This window comes from Delphinapterus leucas, chromosome 15 (assembly GCF_059928025.1).
Source record: "Delphinapterus leucas isolate spDelLeu-1000000601 "Yukka" chromosome 15, BTC_Dleu_Yukka2, whole genome shotgun sequence".
Classification (NCBI taxonomy): Eukaryota; Metazoa; Chordata; class Mammalia; order Artiodactyla; family Monodontidae; genus Delphinapterus; species Delphinapterus leucas.
The window spans coordinates 58892523-58908337 of record NC_143143.1 but is presented as its reverse complement, the minus strand read 5'-3'; the positions used below and the strand labels follow the sequence as shown (position 1 = coordinate 58908337).

At 50.8% G+C, this 15815-nt stretch overlaps 2 protein-coding genes across 7 annotated transcripts in view; one reads left to right on the top strand and one right to left on the bottom strand.

Moving 5' to 3' along the window:
- ITPA (inosine triphosphatase) overlaps positions 1 to 15815 on the top strand; it is a 52458-nt gene that overhangs the window by 29175 nt on the left and 7468 nt on the right. The gene's annotated exons all lie outside the window — the stretch shown is intronic.
- The window catches only part of DNAAF9 (dynein axonemal assembly factor 9), a 148436-nt gene continuing 141615 nt past the window's right edge, over positions 8995 to 15815 (bottom strand). For 3 of the 6 annotated variants that reach the window (XR_016387882.1, XR_016387885.1, XR_016387884.1), the window contains 3 exons: positions 14011 to 14216; positions 11452 to 12857; positions 10849 to 10875 (listed from right to left, as the gene is read on the bottom strand). Coding sequence is in view for 1 of the 6 variants with exons in the window: in XM_022592877.2 (XP_022448585.1) it covers positions 10763 to 10875; positions 11452 to 11545; positions 12792 to 12857; positions 14011 to 14216 (479 nt within the window). In the remaining 5 variants the exon portion in view is untranslated. Of the gene's footprint in view, positions 10876 to 11451; positions 12858 to 14010; positions 14217 to 15815 lie in introns of those variants that run through there. The other 3 variants (XM_022592877.2, XR_016387886.1, XR_016387883.1) reach the window with 3 other exon arrangements.

Below are 15815 nucleotides of genomic sequence, written 5' to 3'. Positions count from 1 at the left end.
CACGAGGGAGCCCGGCCCGGGGACGTGCCTTCTCCGGCGCCTGGTCCTCTGCAAGCAGAGTATGTGTTCGGGGGGAGGGGTGCGGGGTGGGGCGCGAGCTCTCTTGTGTAGGGAGGCGGTGGTGCGCGCGGCCAGGCAAATCCAGCCCATGCGGTGAACCCCTGGTCTGACCCTTGGTGGCTTCTCAGCAAATGAGCACACAGCCCTCAGGCCCCGGATTGACCCAGGAACTCTCCCCATAACAAAGTGTTAACCCCCCATCCCCTCCACACTGGCCACCAGCCTGAGGAATAGCAGCAATCCCCCCATCTGACCTCCTACTGGAAAGGAGTTCTCCGCCTCTGTCCCCCAGGCATGGAAGAGGGCAGGTGAAGCAAGCCCAGGGTGAGCCCACCTCTACGGCGAGGGCTTCCCTGCGGCCCCCAAGGGTTCCTGGTGCGTTGGGGCAGCCTCATGCATAGATCGGGTGAGGCTGACCTGGTTTCGCCTCCCAGCGAGATAAGAGAGCATTAGGAGCAAAGCTTCATGGGGTGCCCTCCTTGGCAGATGAAGGCCTGGGGGTCAGGATGGCCCGGAGCAACCTGCTCCCTGCTACTGCAGAAGATGCTGCAGAGGAGACCTGCGGGACTCTGACCACGACTGACTCGGGGCGGGCCACATGCTTCTCTGGTTGTGGTGAGCAGAGCTTGGTTGGAGACATGGGGTCACCTCCATTCATGGGTATCCCCTCAACTCAGCCTAGGGACCGTCTCTAGGTCACCATTTAGGTAGACCCGCAGCCCATGGCACAGACTCCCCCAGACAGCGGGGTGGGGGACGGAGATTTGAAGAGGAGCTGAAGACAGGCAGGCTGATTGCCCAGGAAGGAAAGTTCCATGTGGGAGGTGCAGGGGCTGGACCCCTGAAAAGACACCCATTTTGCCCTCAGCCCCTCTCATCTCAGAATGCCTAGGCTTCTACATCTGCCTCCCCATGTCATCAGCAGCTCCCAAACACCTGGACATTCCAAACCAGCTGTTCCTAGAAGCCACCCTGTAATGGAGGGACACCTCTCATCCCCTTACTGCAGCCTCCTCCTTCATCTGAGGCCCTTACGACTGAGCTCACTGAGGAAACAGGAGCCCACAGTCAAGATCTCCCGCAGTGGTCTATGGACCTGACTCTCACAGAAACTGACACCAACCCCTTCTGACCCCTTCCCCACTATAGCCTCCTGCACTCTGCCCCTGTGGTTTCTATTCCCCTGATTGTCCTGGAGAGAGCCCCTGACCCCCACACCCCTGCTGCAAAGTGAGAAGCTGTTTCCTTTAGTCCTCCCACCCACCACCTGCCCTCTGTGGACCAGAGGCTGAGGGCAAATACAGGTGCTCCAGGTCTCCCTCCCCCCACACTCCCCATCTTCCCCCCCACCCTCCATGCCCCAGTGGGTCCTTACACAGGGGTTTTAGGGACCTGGACATAAACACACACATTCCCTCTCATTCCCATCCTTGAAGTCTCAGACTTTACTGGGCTGTGGACACAACCTTGAATTCTGGGTTCCACAAGGCGCTTAATGGCTTTCCGAAGTACTGAGTTTCAACTGAGTTTTCTCCTTTAGCCACTATGCCTATAGATTTTAGAACCTGGAGAAGTAACTCTATAGTATCTCATTAAAAAACAAAACCCAAAATACTCCCTTGAACTCCCCCCTCCAGGTACCACCCATTTCCTCAGTTGCACTTCAGAGCAAATTTCTCCAAGGGTTGTCTCTAGTTCTCTGTATCCATGCCCCTCCTACCTCTCTTCCACCGATGCATACCGATCTTTTGTCCGCACCACTCCACTGAAACTGCTCTCAAGATCATCCTGCCTCAGCTTTCTGCCAGCCCCTCCCCCACCCCCTAGCAGCACCCAACACCACCAATCCCTCCTTTTTAAAAAAAATATTTATTTGTTTTGGCTGCACCAGGTCTTTGTTGCAGCATGCATGAGGGATCTAGCCCCCCGACCAGGGAACAAACCCGGGCACCCTGCGTTAGGGGAGCGGAGTCTTACCCACTGGACCACCTGGGAAGTACCCCTCCTTTTTTCTTGCAACATTTCCTTCTCTCTCTCTCACCTCCTCGGACCTAGGAGTGTTGGCCTGCCCTGGATCTTTCCCTAGATCCATGGCTCTCTACCAGCCACAGCTGGCCACCAGATTTCATGACACCTGTCACTGAGCTCCTGACTTCAACATGGCATAGCCTACTTACACCCTCCCCCCCTACCTGGATGGCTAATAGGGAATTCAGATGATATTCAGGCAAAATAGAGCTCCCGAGTCCACTCTCCGCCACCATCCACCTGGCTGCTCTGGACCTGGGGGTCCCCCCGACTCATTCACATCTGATCCATGAGTAAATTTTGCTGGGTTTACCTTCAAAATAGAGCTCAGTTCTGCCCACTTGCATCCCCAGCCTGGTCCATCATCTGGCCCTCTGACTTGCCCCCACCCATCATCCATTCTCCACCTCCAATGGCTTCTCATGGCATTTAGGAAAAAAATAAAAGCAAACTCCCTGCTGTGGCCTAGGGGAGTAGGGGTGTGGGGTAGGGGGTGCTGTACAACCTGGCACCTGCCTAAATAGGGAAATCCCATCTCATCCCAGACCTCCTGCTCCCAGGGGAGCACTGTTCCAGCCATGTGGCTGCCAACAGTTCCTACAACACAACCGGCCCCCACCTGCCTCCAGGCCTGGAGAGTCTGAGTACTGGAAGGTGTGTCCACAGCTCTTATTGTGGCTCAGTTCATCCTTCAGCTCTCAGAGATGCCTTCCCTGGTCACACCATCTAAAGTAGTTCCTGTTTTCTTCCATCACAGATCCCCATGTCCCCCAACTCTGCAGCACAGCCTTCTTTACTGCCTGGGCTGTCTCCCAGGCTAGACTGGGATCTCCCTGAGAGCAAGGCTATGCTGTCTTTCACCAGCGCAGCACTGGTGTAGTAGGTGCTCATGACATATTGAACACATGACCAACACCTCCATGTACAGTTCCTGGAGGCTTTCAAGCCATGAAGCCGCCCAGATGACCTCTTCAGCTGCCATCCTCCACTCCCACTCAGGTTTTCCAGCCAGATACTCCTGACTCCCTCTGCCTACTTCCTGTCACCTGGACTCTTCAGATGTCCAAGTCCCCGTATTTCTACTTCCAATCTGCCCTCTCCTACTGCCCTCACCTTCCTTGGACCCTTGGCAAGCATGGCTTTCCGCACCTTGCAGCCTTAGGCTTTCCCTGGAGTCACAAGCTTCTTGGGGCTCCTTGCTGCCCAGGGCAGGCAGCCTTGACCAGCATTCCCAGCCCCTTAACAGCCCTTCTCCAGCTGCGGCTGTACCGCCCCCTTGCTGTTCCTGGGAGGAGAGATGATGTTCCCACACTATCCCTCCAGTGGTGCTGGAGGGGGCTGAGGGAGGGAACAGGGCCTCCACTGGCCTCCCCTCTTTCCTGGGGGACACCTCCAGGCCCCCTGGGTAGGTGAGAGGAAGACCTTTTGGTGCTCAAATATCACAGCATGAAGCCTTCTCCCAGTTGCCATCTACCCCTACTGAGGGGAAGATCCAGGTTCCTATAAGGGCAGCCAGGAAGGCAAGGAGCCCTATGGAGGGCCAGAAGGACCTGCTCCCCTCAGGACAATATCCCTCTGTGCCCCCCATACTCAAGAGTCAGAATCTAGTGCTAGACAGCAGGATATTGAGCAGGAAGGTTCCAGAGCTGCCCCACTGCCCTCATTCCTTCTGACCTGGGTTCCAGTTCCACAGCCCAGCTTCTCAGCCAAGAAACCCCTGGCAGACAGACACCACTAAACACTGACCTACTTTCACTCATCCTGCTCCAGGGTATCCCTATGAGGGGCCAGGAATCTGCATTCCCAGCAGAGCTGGCCCCCAAACTTCCCCACCCTCATCTACCCCCAGGCCCCACTTCATTTGAACCCCATCACCAGCCACCTGAGTCCTTCCAAGTGGTGAGTCCAGGTGGCCTATCACCCTGCTGGTCATCACTGCCCTCCTTAGCCTTTATGTGTACCCCACATCCTCCTTATCCATGGCTCTCATTCTCACTGATCCCCCGTGTCAAGGAGCTGCCCAAGGTTCTGCTTCGAGCTCACTATTCAGGGCTGACACTGCCTGCCGCCCCACTTCAGCTGTCTTTCAAATGACCTCCAGCTCCTCCCAGCTCCTGCAAGGAAGCTGGATGCACAGAAAGGAAAAGTTAGTGGGGAAGGCATATAGGGCAACACCCTCGGGCAAATGTTCAGCCTCTTTGCATCTCTGATCCTTTTTATCTATAAAACAAAGAGGTTGAAATCGAGTGCTTTTTTTTAAAATTTTTATTGGAGTATAGTTGACTACAATGTTGTGTTAGTTTCTGCTGTGTAGCAAAGTGAATTGGTTTTACATATATATATATATATATATATATATATATATATATACCCACTCTTTTTAAAATTCTATTCTCATATAGGTCATTACAGAGTATTGAGTAGAGTTCTCTGTGTTATACAGTAGGTTCCTATTAGTTATCTAGAAATAGTTTTTTTAGTTAAAAAATTCCATGAATTTTTGGTTATCAAACCATCTTTCCTCCTCCTGTTGTCCTTATTTTGCTATTATTTGTACATTCACCCAGGCATGAAATTTCAGAGTAAAGATGTAAAGTTTCTTAAAATTTTGAAGCTATGAAGGAAAAAAATTAAACCTGTTTATTGGTATGGAAAAACAGTAGTAATGGTAGGATAAAATGGAAATATAGTCACACTTCATTTGGTTAGCTTTTTTTTTTTTTTTTTACAGATTTATAATCATTTATTAGTTTGACATAAAATTTGTCGACCCTGATGCAAGTTTTTTAACCAAATTATTTTGGCTAGTCAATTTAGCAATGCTGAGGCCTGGGCAAAACAGGAATAATTTGTGGATAAACAAATTTATTTTTCTTCAGATTTCTGGAGAATGAAACAAAAGAATTTTGGAATTGTTTCAAAATGTTGGGGTTTTTTCCACTTTGGCTTTTTCCACTTCTACCTTGAGGTCATTCATCCCTTTGGCTCTTGTTTAATTAGTCATTTCGTCTTGTCAATTGCTCCTTCAAAATCACTCTCTAGTTAGTCCAGTTCTCACCCCCACCAATGTGGAGTAGCATTACAGTCTACATGATCTTTTTTTTCTTTTGGTTGGGTCATTTCCCTGACCAGGGATTGAACCCGGGCCACAGCAGTGGAAGTGCAGAATCCTAACCACTAGACCACCAGGGAATTCCTGATCCTTCTTTTATTTAGGAAAAAAAAAGTATCAAACAGGTTCCCATGGAACACTGGTGTCCCTGGGTATACAGAGGCAGTAGGGAGCCTTTTCTCCATCTTCAGGGGGGCAATTATCTTAGTGAATAGAACATTTTCAAGTTAAAATTTTTCTTCCCTTGTTTAAAAGTCACTACTACCATCACCACCACCACAACAGAACAACTATGTTTGCTATCACTTGTACTAGAAAAGACTAGCAGAAAGCAAAAAAAAATTAAATCAGATAGGTATCTGACTTTAACAGAAAAGCTCAGAAATGGCCTTCAGGTGGATGTGCAATGCTGATCCAGGGGAGCAAACCCTTCTTTGGGGAACTCAGCTCCCAAATGATGTTGAAGCGCCCTCATAAATGTGCAGTGACCCCTGGCCAGGCCAATCAGAATACTCCTGACCACTGTGACTGATTCAGGGATGAGAATGTGACCCCAGATTTTGGGCCTGCCTTTGGAGAGAGAGGTCAGGTCTTGCCTTTGGGGTGTTGGGGCTGTTGGGTGGCACAGAGGAAGCTTACTGCCAGGGGAGAGTGAAGCCATTAAGGACAGAGAGGGGGCTCTGATGACATCTGAGACCAGCTGAACTTGAAGCTGGTACTACCCTGGACTCCTCTTAGAGCAACGAAGCCATTCCCTTTCCATCATGAGCTGGCAGTAGGACTGTGGTCAGATTTTCTTCGGGCATGACTGTTCCCTAGAATATATGATAGAAATTAATACATCAGCATTTCTCTGTGCTCCTCAGAGAGCCTTGTGATTTTCAGCAGCTCCACCTCCTGCTTCAAATCACTTTCCACATGTCTATCCCACCAGGATTCCTTGATTCTGGGACTCTGGCTTGGTCAAGCATGCCCTCAGGGTTCAGTTCAGTAGTCCCTGGCCCCTACTGTGGGCCACTGGTGGGGAGGACCCCTTTCCCCATCCCTGGACTTCTTGGCCTCCAAGTCCTCCTGGCCCTCAAAGATCATCCAGTCCTGGAGCTCTTTGCCATTTACTGTCCCCCCTTCTCTCTGACAATTATTTGGGGGTAATCCCCAAACGCTGGCGGTTTCTGGGAAGTGCAAGCACAGGAGCTCCTTCAAGGTTCAAGCCCTGTAGGATGGCACGTGCGGTGGTGTGTCGGGGGGTGGGGGGTCGGGGGCCGTAGCGGGGAGGGAGGGGTCGTGTTGGGAGGCTCTGGGTAAGCCGGTGCTGAGGAGGGTGTATAGTACTGAGGCCAAGACCCCTCCCCCAATTCTCTTGGCTCCTCGCACAGTTTTGCGATCACATAGAGCCTCCAAACCCAAGACCACCTTCCCAACCATTTGAGGGAGGCTGCCTGTGGAGTCTGCACCCTCCCCCTCAGGCCAGCTCCCAGATCTTCCCAGTGGGTCACTTCCTTCGTGCGGAGGCCCCTGCATTGAGGGTGGGATAGGAAGCAGGGTCTCTGTGGACGCCGGCGGTGCCCCTCCTTAGTCGGCCCTTTTTCCAAAATGACAGAAGCCCCTGCACGGGGTGGGTCCTTGAGAGCTCCGGGGGTTCCGGCAGACCTCTCCCTTAGACCGTGCAGTTCCAAGGCCCGCCTGACCTAGGGAGCGCCAGGAGGGGTGCTCGGATCTAACCCGGCGAGGGCAGTGACTCTGCCACCCGAGCCAACTACTGTCCCTTCACGCCTTGCTCATCCCCCAACTGTAAAGCGGGACGAGCGGCCACCTGACGGAGCTTTGGCCGGGATTAAACCAAGCTACCAGCCTGTGAAGCAGTGGTTCCTAAGGCAGCCTGGCACAGGCGGGGTGCCCCGCAGGCCAAGCGCCGGGACTGCGGATGCGGCTTCTCTGGGTGAGGGTGGGACAGCTTATCTCTGGGGCTCCGCGAGACCCCTGTGCCCACAGCCAGCTTCCTCGAGCCCCTCCTTGGGATCTGGGACTCCCAGAGAGTGCCCACCACAAGCCACGGTGGTCTCCTCATATGAACTGTATTCTCCGCGGCCGCTCAGGGGTCTGGGGAGGGGAGTGGAACTCCCAAGGATTCCTCCTGAGGCAGCCCCAGCAAAGAGGCGTCCCGGGGAAAAACTGCGGGGAGGTCCCCAGTCCCAGGGGGAAGGCCACCTCCTGAACCCCCAGGGACACTTTGGGAATACAACAGGCAACTACTGGAGGCCCTGCTTGTTCAGTGATAAGTTTATTGGTCCTCAGTATTACATCTCAGTTAACAAGATAAATTCACATACACAACTGCAGGTAAAAAACATGAAAATAATATAAAAATAAATTGAAGGCTACTTTTATATATTTACTGAATTAAGTAGTGTAATAAATACTATAATAAGCAAAAAGCTTCAATCACACAATTGTTTCACTGAAGTTACAGCAGTGTTTGTAAATATGAGTTTTAAAATTTAAGTTATGAATATTAAAGCACTGAAAAACTAGTATAAAGTGAATTTTGGCACGTGAGTGAGCTCTTCTGTCATTAGTATTTGACAACCTGGAACAGTGAGGAAGCTATTTCTCACCTACTTTTTGAGGTACAACTATCCATCTAGGTCAGCAACATGGCTGGAATACTTAATAGCTTACAATCTTTGAGTTAACTTTTCCCTTTTGACAAGCCCAAAGAGCAAATCCAGAGCTTATTACTGTGCAAAAAATTTCTGAAATCCTAATAGAATTTAGGAGGGTACTTTTTTTTTTGAGACCCACAAGGCCTGGTGTCCAGGCCTCAGGTCACAGCCCCCAGGATTCTGTGGGGCCAACTCCACTCCTTGCCAGCGGCCCCTTCCTAGGGTGATCCCTTTTCTCCAATTTCTGCCTCCTTCCAATCAAAAACAGAAAAATCCCACATCAAAATGTAAAATAACCTATAACTTCAGCGACTTCAACACTATCACACTCACTCGGGGTGATATAAAACTGAAGCTGCTAATAGAAGAGTGGGCAGAAAGCATGTAAGACCCTGGGGGACTTCTGCCTATCCCTAGGAACCTGATGTCTTTGGCTGGATCTCTGGTATCCACTTCTAAGGTCAAAATTTCAAACACAGTGTCATGGCCCTTCCTCTAGAGACAGTCTTAAGACCCCACACCTCCACCTGGAGTGTCCAGAGGAATCAAGTGGATATTAATCTTCACATCCAAGACCCAGAGGCCCCAAAGGTTACAGAAGGGGCAGTGTGAGGAGGAAGCATCCTCCCGGCCTCAGTCCTCAAAGAGCTCACACAGCGCACCGCTAGTGTGCCTCTTCACCAGGGGCACTGCAAGTACGCCCCAAGGAATGCCCTTTCGCCAGTGTGCCCTTCACACTCCCAAGCAGGCTGAGGAGTGTCTATGGAAGCCTCAGCCAGTTTTGCCTTTTTGGCTTTGAAACTTAACATTTTGACTTTTTTCAATCACAGTTTCATATTCAAGTTGAGGTAATCACAGTTTCCCCTCTAACAGGAGAGGAATTGGGACAGTGGGGCAAGTTGGTGAGAGAGCATTTCTATGGACAATGGTCAGAAACCAAGACCATCAGGAGGTACAGCCCCATGCAGTGTTTAAGACCCACTTTTATGGGCGGGCTCCGACCCCTCTTTAAAAACTCTTTTGTGCAGCAGCCAGGAAATGGCTCAAGCTCCTAGAAAGAGAGCTTTCATTTAAATGTTCACAGCAACCCACCTGGAGGAGATGGCCTGTCATCTCCCCCCCGCCCCGCCCCCCGCCCCCTCCCACCCCTGGCTCCCTTTTCTAAGGCTGCTTGAGTTTTTAAAAAGAGCTCGGTAGAGCTAAAGGAAGCTACAGTAACTCATTATTATTTCATCAATTGCACTTAACATCTGTTACTGATTCTGAAGCAGAGGCAGGCCCGTTGTGGACCCCAGCCTCTGGCCAGCTAGAAGTGAGGGGCTCCCAGATGGGGCTCCACACCTGGGCCCTTGTCACCAGCAGCTTTGGGAGCTGAGACTGGAGCACATGGGCCTTTTCAGAAGCCTTTCTTCAAGCAAGAGTTCTTATTAAATGGTATTTGGAGTATTGTTCATTTGGCTTCAAATGAAAAATTTTTTTCTAATATAAGTACACGTTACTAACAAGCCCTTAACAACTGCTTTACTACTTGTATGCAGGACTCTGTGTGACAGACTACATGTGCTCCATCGGTTTTCTGTCTCTCCTCTGCGCCAGGATCCTTTCTCAAAAACCCCTCTACATTACTAGAAACTTTGCTGGTTTTGCCTATGTGCTCCTTCCTAAGGCATGCAAAAAAATACGTGAAATTCAGAAAGCATTTACAATCTAGGCAGCTGAGGCGCTGAAGTCCTAACAGACATCACCTAAGTATCTGTGCCTGCGACCTTCCTCTTCCCCACACTAATTCTGGAGGTCAGGCAAGGGATACACTTGAAATTCCCCTCTGCTTTTTAGTCCAGCTGAAAACAAAGCTACTAGAAGGAATTCTAACTTGGATATTGGAATTCTCCGAAATTCCTGGTCCCCTAGAGCCAAACAATACAAGACTAGCAACGATGCTTGGAGACATGAGATTCCTGAAGGTTGGGCTGAAAACCAGGCCTTCCCTGGCAAGACTGAGGGGAGGTATGGGTGCTGAGACTGAACCCCCTTCAAGTGAAGATGCCCCATAAGTGACCAGAACCCTGGGCGTAAGACTACGCAGTTGCAGGACACTGCCCTTAACAGTGAGGCAAAGCGTCACCAGGGAGACCTGAGCAGCAGTTTTTCTCGTCCCCAAATGAGGTAAACCAGAGTGATGACATGAGGAGGCTCAAAACCAGTCCCAAGGGGGGCTGGTTGTGTCAATTCAAAAGCCACATACTTCTGGAAAGCAACAAGTCTTTCCCCTCTGTTTAGTCCGTAAGGGAAATTCCCTCATTTTAGAATAAGCTGCTGATCTCCACCCAAGCTGTTGGCTCTGTGGGTTGGGATTGGCCAGGGCTTGTGCTGTTCCCTCTAGAACTGGGCACAGGGTCAGCAGGGCCCAAGCCTTCAGTGGAAGGGGCCTAAACAGGGAGGCAGGCACTCCACTGGGGTGAAAGGCTCTCCTGGGGTGGTGTCTGAGGCCCAAGGCCTGTGGTGGCCTGGGCCCCCAGGCATGGCCACAGTTTGGCAGCCAGGATTCTTTATGTCCCAGCAGCCACTCTGTGCAATCCAAATGCTCCTCCCACCCTCACACACTGCTGCAACAGCCCAAAGAAAATACTGTTATCAGAGACCCAGAGGTCCTGGGCTGCCGGCTACGCACAAAGGGCAGCCCCTGTCTGCTCATCCTCCATAAGGACCCCCCTCCCCTGCCAAATCAGTGGTGCAGGTGATGCTCTTCAGCGCTGTATAGAGAATAAAGACAACATGCACTCAAGCCAGCACACAAAGGCCAAGGAGAACAAAGATAGCCCCTCTAGGGAGGGGCCTCTGGAAAAGCTGAGGTTAAGACACCCCGTTTTAAAACATCCATCTCCAGGGTCTTCTTCCTCTAGGGCTTCTGCTCAAAGAGGTCATGATACTCCTGCTGCTCCAGCTCGCGGTTATACTTCTCGATTTCCCGGTTGGCTTCTTCTACGTAGTCATTCATGAACTGGTCCATGACTGGCACCTCATTAAGGAAGAAGGCCCTGAGCCTTGGGGCCAAGGGAGCTGCCCAGGCCAGAGGAATGCGTGGACAGGTAAGTAGGGGACACTGAGGTAGTGAGTGCTCAGCCTGCACAGAAGGTACCTGACTGGCTTTTTTAATATACTGGCAGCACCACAGCTGCAAAGAATGTGACAGGGGTTGACACAGGGCCCTTCATGAGCTCTAAGAACTGAGCCCTTCAGCTTTCACTAGCCCACAGCAGCACCCCATCCACCTTTTCACAAATTAACTACTGTAATCAGACCCAGTCTCCAACTTGTAAATCATGACTCCCTGATGACCACAGGATGTCACCACAGCTGCATTTAAACTACAACCCCCAGAGTAACCTCAGCCATCACTGAATGAAGAATAAATGTAATTTTAATGACTCTAAGAGGACAAAATGAAAAGTCAGCCTCTGTGGCTTGCTGTGTATTCCCAAACCCAGCCGGCACCAGGGGCTAGGCTATGATGGCTCTAGCAGATACCCTCTTTACAGCCAGGTTTTCACACCCCCCCAGCCTCTCTGCCCCAGATTCCAAGGATACGTGGGTGAAAATCAGTCTTGTCACCAAAGAAGTTGACAAACTGGGTGCCATTATAAAAGTAACCTGCAGGTAGGGGGTCCAGGTGGCGTTTCACCTGTAGGAGAAGAGTCCTGTTAGAATTATCTGACCATTTTCTATCATTCACTCATTCATTAAAAACAAAAACAGGGACTTCCCTGGTGGTCCAGTGGTTAAGACTCTGCACTTCCACTGCAGGGGGCGTGGGTTTGATCCCTGGTCGGGGAACTAAGATCCTGCATGCTGTGTGGTGCGGCCAAAAAAAAAACAACACCCCAAAACAAACAAGCCTATTACCCTAGCAAAATAGCCCACTTTGCCCTGTGGAAGGCTAGGTGTGCCAGGGAATTAACACCATCCTCACAACAGCCATCAAACAATGACTGACAGAGGTTCTCCCACCTCTCAGGGAGGAACTCTGGGATTATTAATGGGACCAAGCCCCAGATGCCAACAGTGGTACTGGTTTGACAATACACGATTCCCTTCTCTTACTTTCCCATTTTCCTAATAGTGTTTTCTAGAATCACTTCCAAAATAAACTACCTGCGCTCAAATCCTTATTTAAGGTGTGCTTCTGGGGAAACACACACTGCCTGCCTTCTGAGGTGCCCATGGTGTCCTCAGCAGGAACACCCAGAGATGCCCAGGCCCTGGAGTCGGAATAAAGGGGCCCTCCTCAAATCCACAGCAGGGGCTTCTGGAAGCCCAGAGTCCTGCCCCACCTGCTCATTACTGGGACTTGTGATGCAGCTCATGCTGAGACCTGGACTCTCTGTCCCTTTTAGCCTTTTCCCCCAAACCCATCAGGAAAAGGCCTCAGTGGGTATGGGAACTGGGGTAGAGCCTGGGAGTCAGCCTGGAGTCTGAGAGGGCTCCTCAAAGGGCCTCTCGTCCTGGCCTCAGGATTTCACAACCTGCCCATGAGCAGCTTCAGGATCTAGAGTTTTTACCTGGGACCTCGCTGGTTTCTCTGTGGTTTATCTAGGACAGAGGAATGGGAGGAGGAAAGGACTTCTGCAGCTGCTTGAACACGGTGACAAAACAGACCTCCATGTCACCTGTTTCTCCCACAGGCACTAGTTCTCCTCAATTTCGTAACCACATCACACCAGAGGCCACGCCGTCCTTCTCACTGAGGCTGCAAGACCAGGTGAGCTGAGGTTTCTCTTTACCCAGCTTCCCTCTGTGGCCTGAGAGAAGCAGGACCTCCAGCATGCCCTACAAACAGCCACCTCACTCAGGAATCCTAAAAGATACAACTGCACAAGAACATCCTTGGGACACTGAGGGGACTTAGGCCCCCAGGGCAGGGTACTCACATGGATGTTCCTGATCTCCTGCTGGGTCAGCATCCCCCTGGTCTTCAGGGCTTTCCTCTGAGGCTTCTGTGCAGAGATGTAAGGAGGTGTCAGTTTTCAACAGAGCTGATGGGTACACGGGAGGGTGAGGGCTCAGGGCTCTGGGGGCCAGTTACATGACTGAGATGCCAGAAAGGGAAGCACAAGCATCGTCATGGACTGGATACAATATCCTGCCTGTCTGTCCCTTGAGAAGACCACTTTCCCATCACAGAGTCCTGCGGGCCAGGGGGGAACAAACGGCAGAAAAGAGACTGATGCATTTGCAAATAGGCATGTTTCTGCCTCTTTGCAGATTCTCAATCCTAGGCCCCACCAGTGACAGACATGCAGACAAAAGAACAACTGGAGGTCTCACAGTCAAATACCATTTAAGAGTCTATCCAGTGAGTTTGAGAAAGACCCAGTCTGCAAGCAGCCATTCCTTAGTATAAAAGACAGGTCCCAACTGAGCATGTACAGAAGACCCAGGCCCCAGCCAACTCTATTTCCAGAGCTCTAGAATAAGCTTAAGCTCAGACTGTGCTAAGAGGCTTAGAACCCAAAGCTAGCAGCATATGAAAGGATTTTAACTCCAGTCCGGATTTTTTTTCTTTGTAGTATTGGACTAAAGATGTTTGTGTGGATCTATAGGCAAGCCTCCTCTTCCCCTGTACCTCTCTCCAGGGCCTCCGGGATCACTGCTGTCTATGCTTGGAGTCTTGGTTTGCAAAGGACTCTAAGGATATCTTTGTTGTTTTTCCTTTCTAGAGAGAGAACCAAAGTACAGGAGATGCTGGGCTCAGAAGACAGGAGAGCCTATGAATTAGGTTCAGCTAAGAAGACATTTTTGAGTTTAGAACACTAAGCTGATCCAGGGTCCACATGAAACAACTAAGTTTCACCTAGGTCCTGGTTAAGCCATCTGATAATAACTCCAGCCTGCCTTGGGAAGCAGGACTGGAAATGGCTTTGAGCACCTGGGCTCGCAGGGTAGGCAGCAAAACAAGTCTGCCTGGAGTTTGCCCCAGGGGCTTCCTCCCACTCTCAGAGTCCCTGAAAACGCTGGCTGAGCCTGTGAGGGGTGAACCAGTGGGGAGAAAGCAGGGAGAAGGTGGAGGGGCTTCTGCCTCAGGTCCATCAACAACTCTGAAGTGTCTGGTCATATCAGTGCCAGGTCTGTCTGGGCTTTGGAAACCACCTGCTTAGCTGACTGCCGCAGCCAGTCCTTGACACTTTCTTCCTTCAGGGAGCAGCCTATGAACACGAGGTAGCATTCCTGCTGCCCGCTGCTGCCTTGAGGTGTGCTTCTGGAGTCAGGCGGTGGCGTGGGTCCCTCCAAAACTGGCACGATGCTCAAGGAATTGGCCAGAGTGTTGTGGCAGACCTCCATGGTCCTCTCAGAGTCTGCAAGGAGAACACTTTAGTCCCTGAGACCCTGCCCCAAAAGGATAAGGCTACACTAAGACTGGATTAGTGCAGCTGTGGGGGACAGATTCACAAGACATGCAGGAGGGAGAACTGACATGACTGGCAGCAAATTAGAAAGGATGAAGTAAGAGAGGGAGGAACAATGTAAGTTTCTAGCTAAGCTGATTGGGTGATCAGGTGGACACCATTAACCCAGAAGGGGACTACAAGAGGAAGAAAAGGTTTGCAAGTGGGAGAAGAAGAGTTTGACTCTGCATCTGTGGCATTTGAAAGACTGTAGGACCCTGAGTGGGAGACATCTACACAGTCATTAGAAGAAGAGAATGGCTGGGGTCACCCCTATGAAAGAGGTAGTTGAGGAGAAGCAAGGAAAGCTCCCTTGGTAGAGGTGGAGGGGGTGGGTCTCAGCTGAGGTCTGAAAGTCCATGGGAGGAGGGCAAGCTCAACAGTACAAGTGCTGCAGGAGGGACACATGCATGGGAACAGGAAAGATGTAATCGGGTTTATAAGCTGAGGCGCTGGGGGCTAAAATATACTGGAGACACAAGGGTAAGGTTCCCCAAAAAGGCATGATGAGAAAGAGATCTAAAACAAAGAAAGGTTTACCTTTAACAAGAAAGGGGTCAAGAGTCAGTCTAAATAAAAAAGAAAAGGAGGTGATGATAGGGGAGAGGGATGAGCAGGTGGGGGTCTGTCAGAGCCTGAGGGAAGTGGGCTTGAGTAAGGGGCTTGTAGAGTGGGGCCAAAGTTTCAGATTCAATAACATAAATTAAGCCAAAGGTTAAGGACCTTGAGAGATTATTTTATAGAGGCTCTGCGACCTAATTCTCCTATCTGAACCCAGATGATTCCATGCTTACAACTCTCAGTGGCTCCCTGCTGCAGACACCCCCGGTTACCTGCCCAGCATCCCCCTCTTCCTCCAATACCAATTCCCCATGGGCAATGGCAACTCGATCCTGGCCAATGAGAGAAGTCTGCTGAGGAACTGATAAAGACACCCACAGGAAGAGCCAGCTTCTTCCATCAGCTAGCTGTTGTGTCTGAATGTGACACCTAGACCTGCAGCACTACCTGGCAACCATGAGGGGTGGGAACCTGAGGAAAAGCTGACACCAAGAATGTAAGAACACAAAAGCCATATATTACCTGGGTCTTCACTGGCTTTGCTATGCTGCCAGACCTCTTGACTTCTTGCTATGTAGCTAACACCTGCTAGTTGAGCTGGGGTTTTCTGTTATAACTGCCAAAGATACCCTAACAGACACACTCCCTCACTTCCTCCCCTGGGACCCAGACACAGTAAACCTTTTTTGGTTCCTGAAACGTGCCTGTTTTTGCCTCACATCCACAGCACATGCTCTGCCTTTTCCCTGGAACATTCTGCTCTTTCTCAATGTTGAGTTAACTGGCTCCTTGTTTTCACACCTTCCCTGAACCCCAGCCCAGGACTGACAGACTTCAGGTTGCAAGGGCTGCAGGGGTCAAAGGCTGATAAACAGGTTTACTGAACGGAGGGGAGGAGAAGGCAAGTGGAAGGCTTGAAGACTTTGGCAGAAACGGATCCAGAGCTGG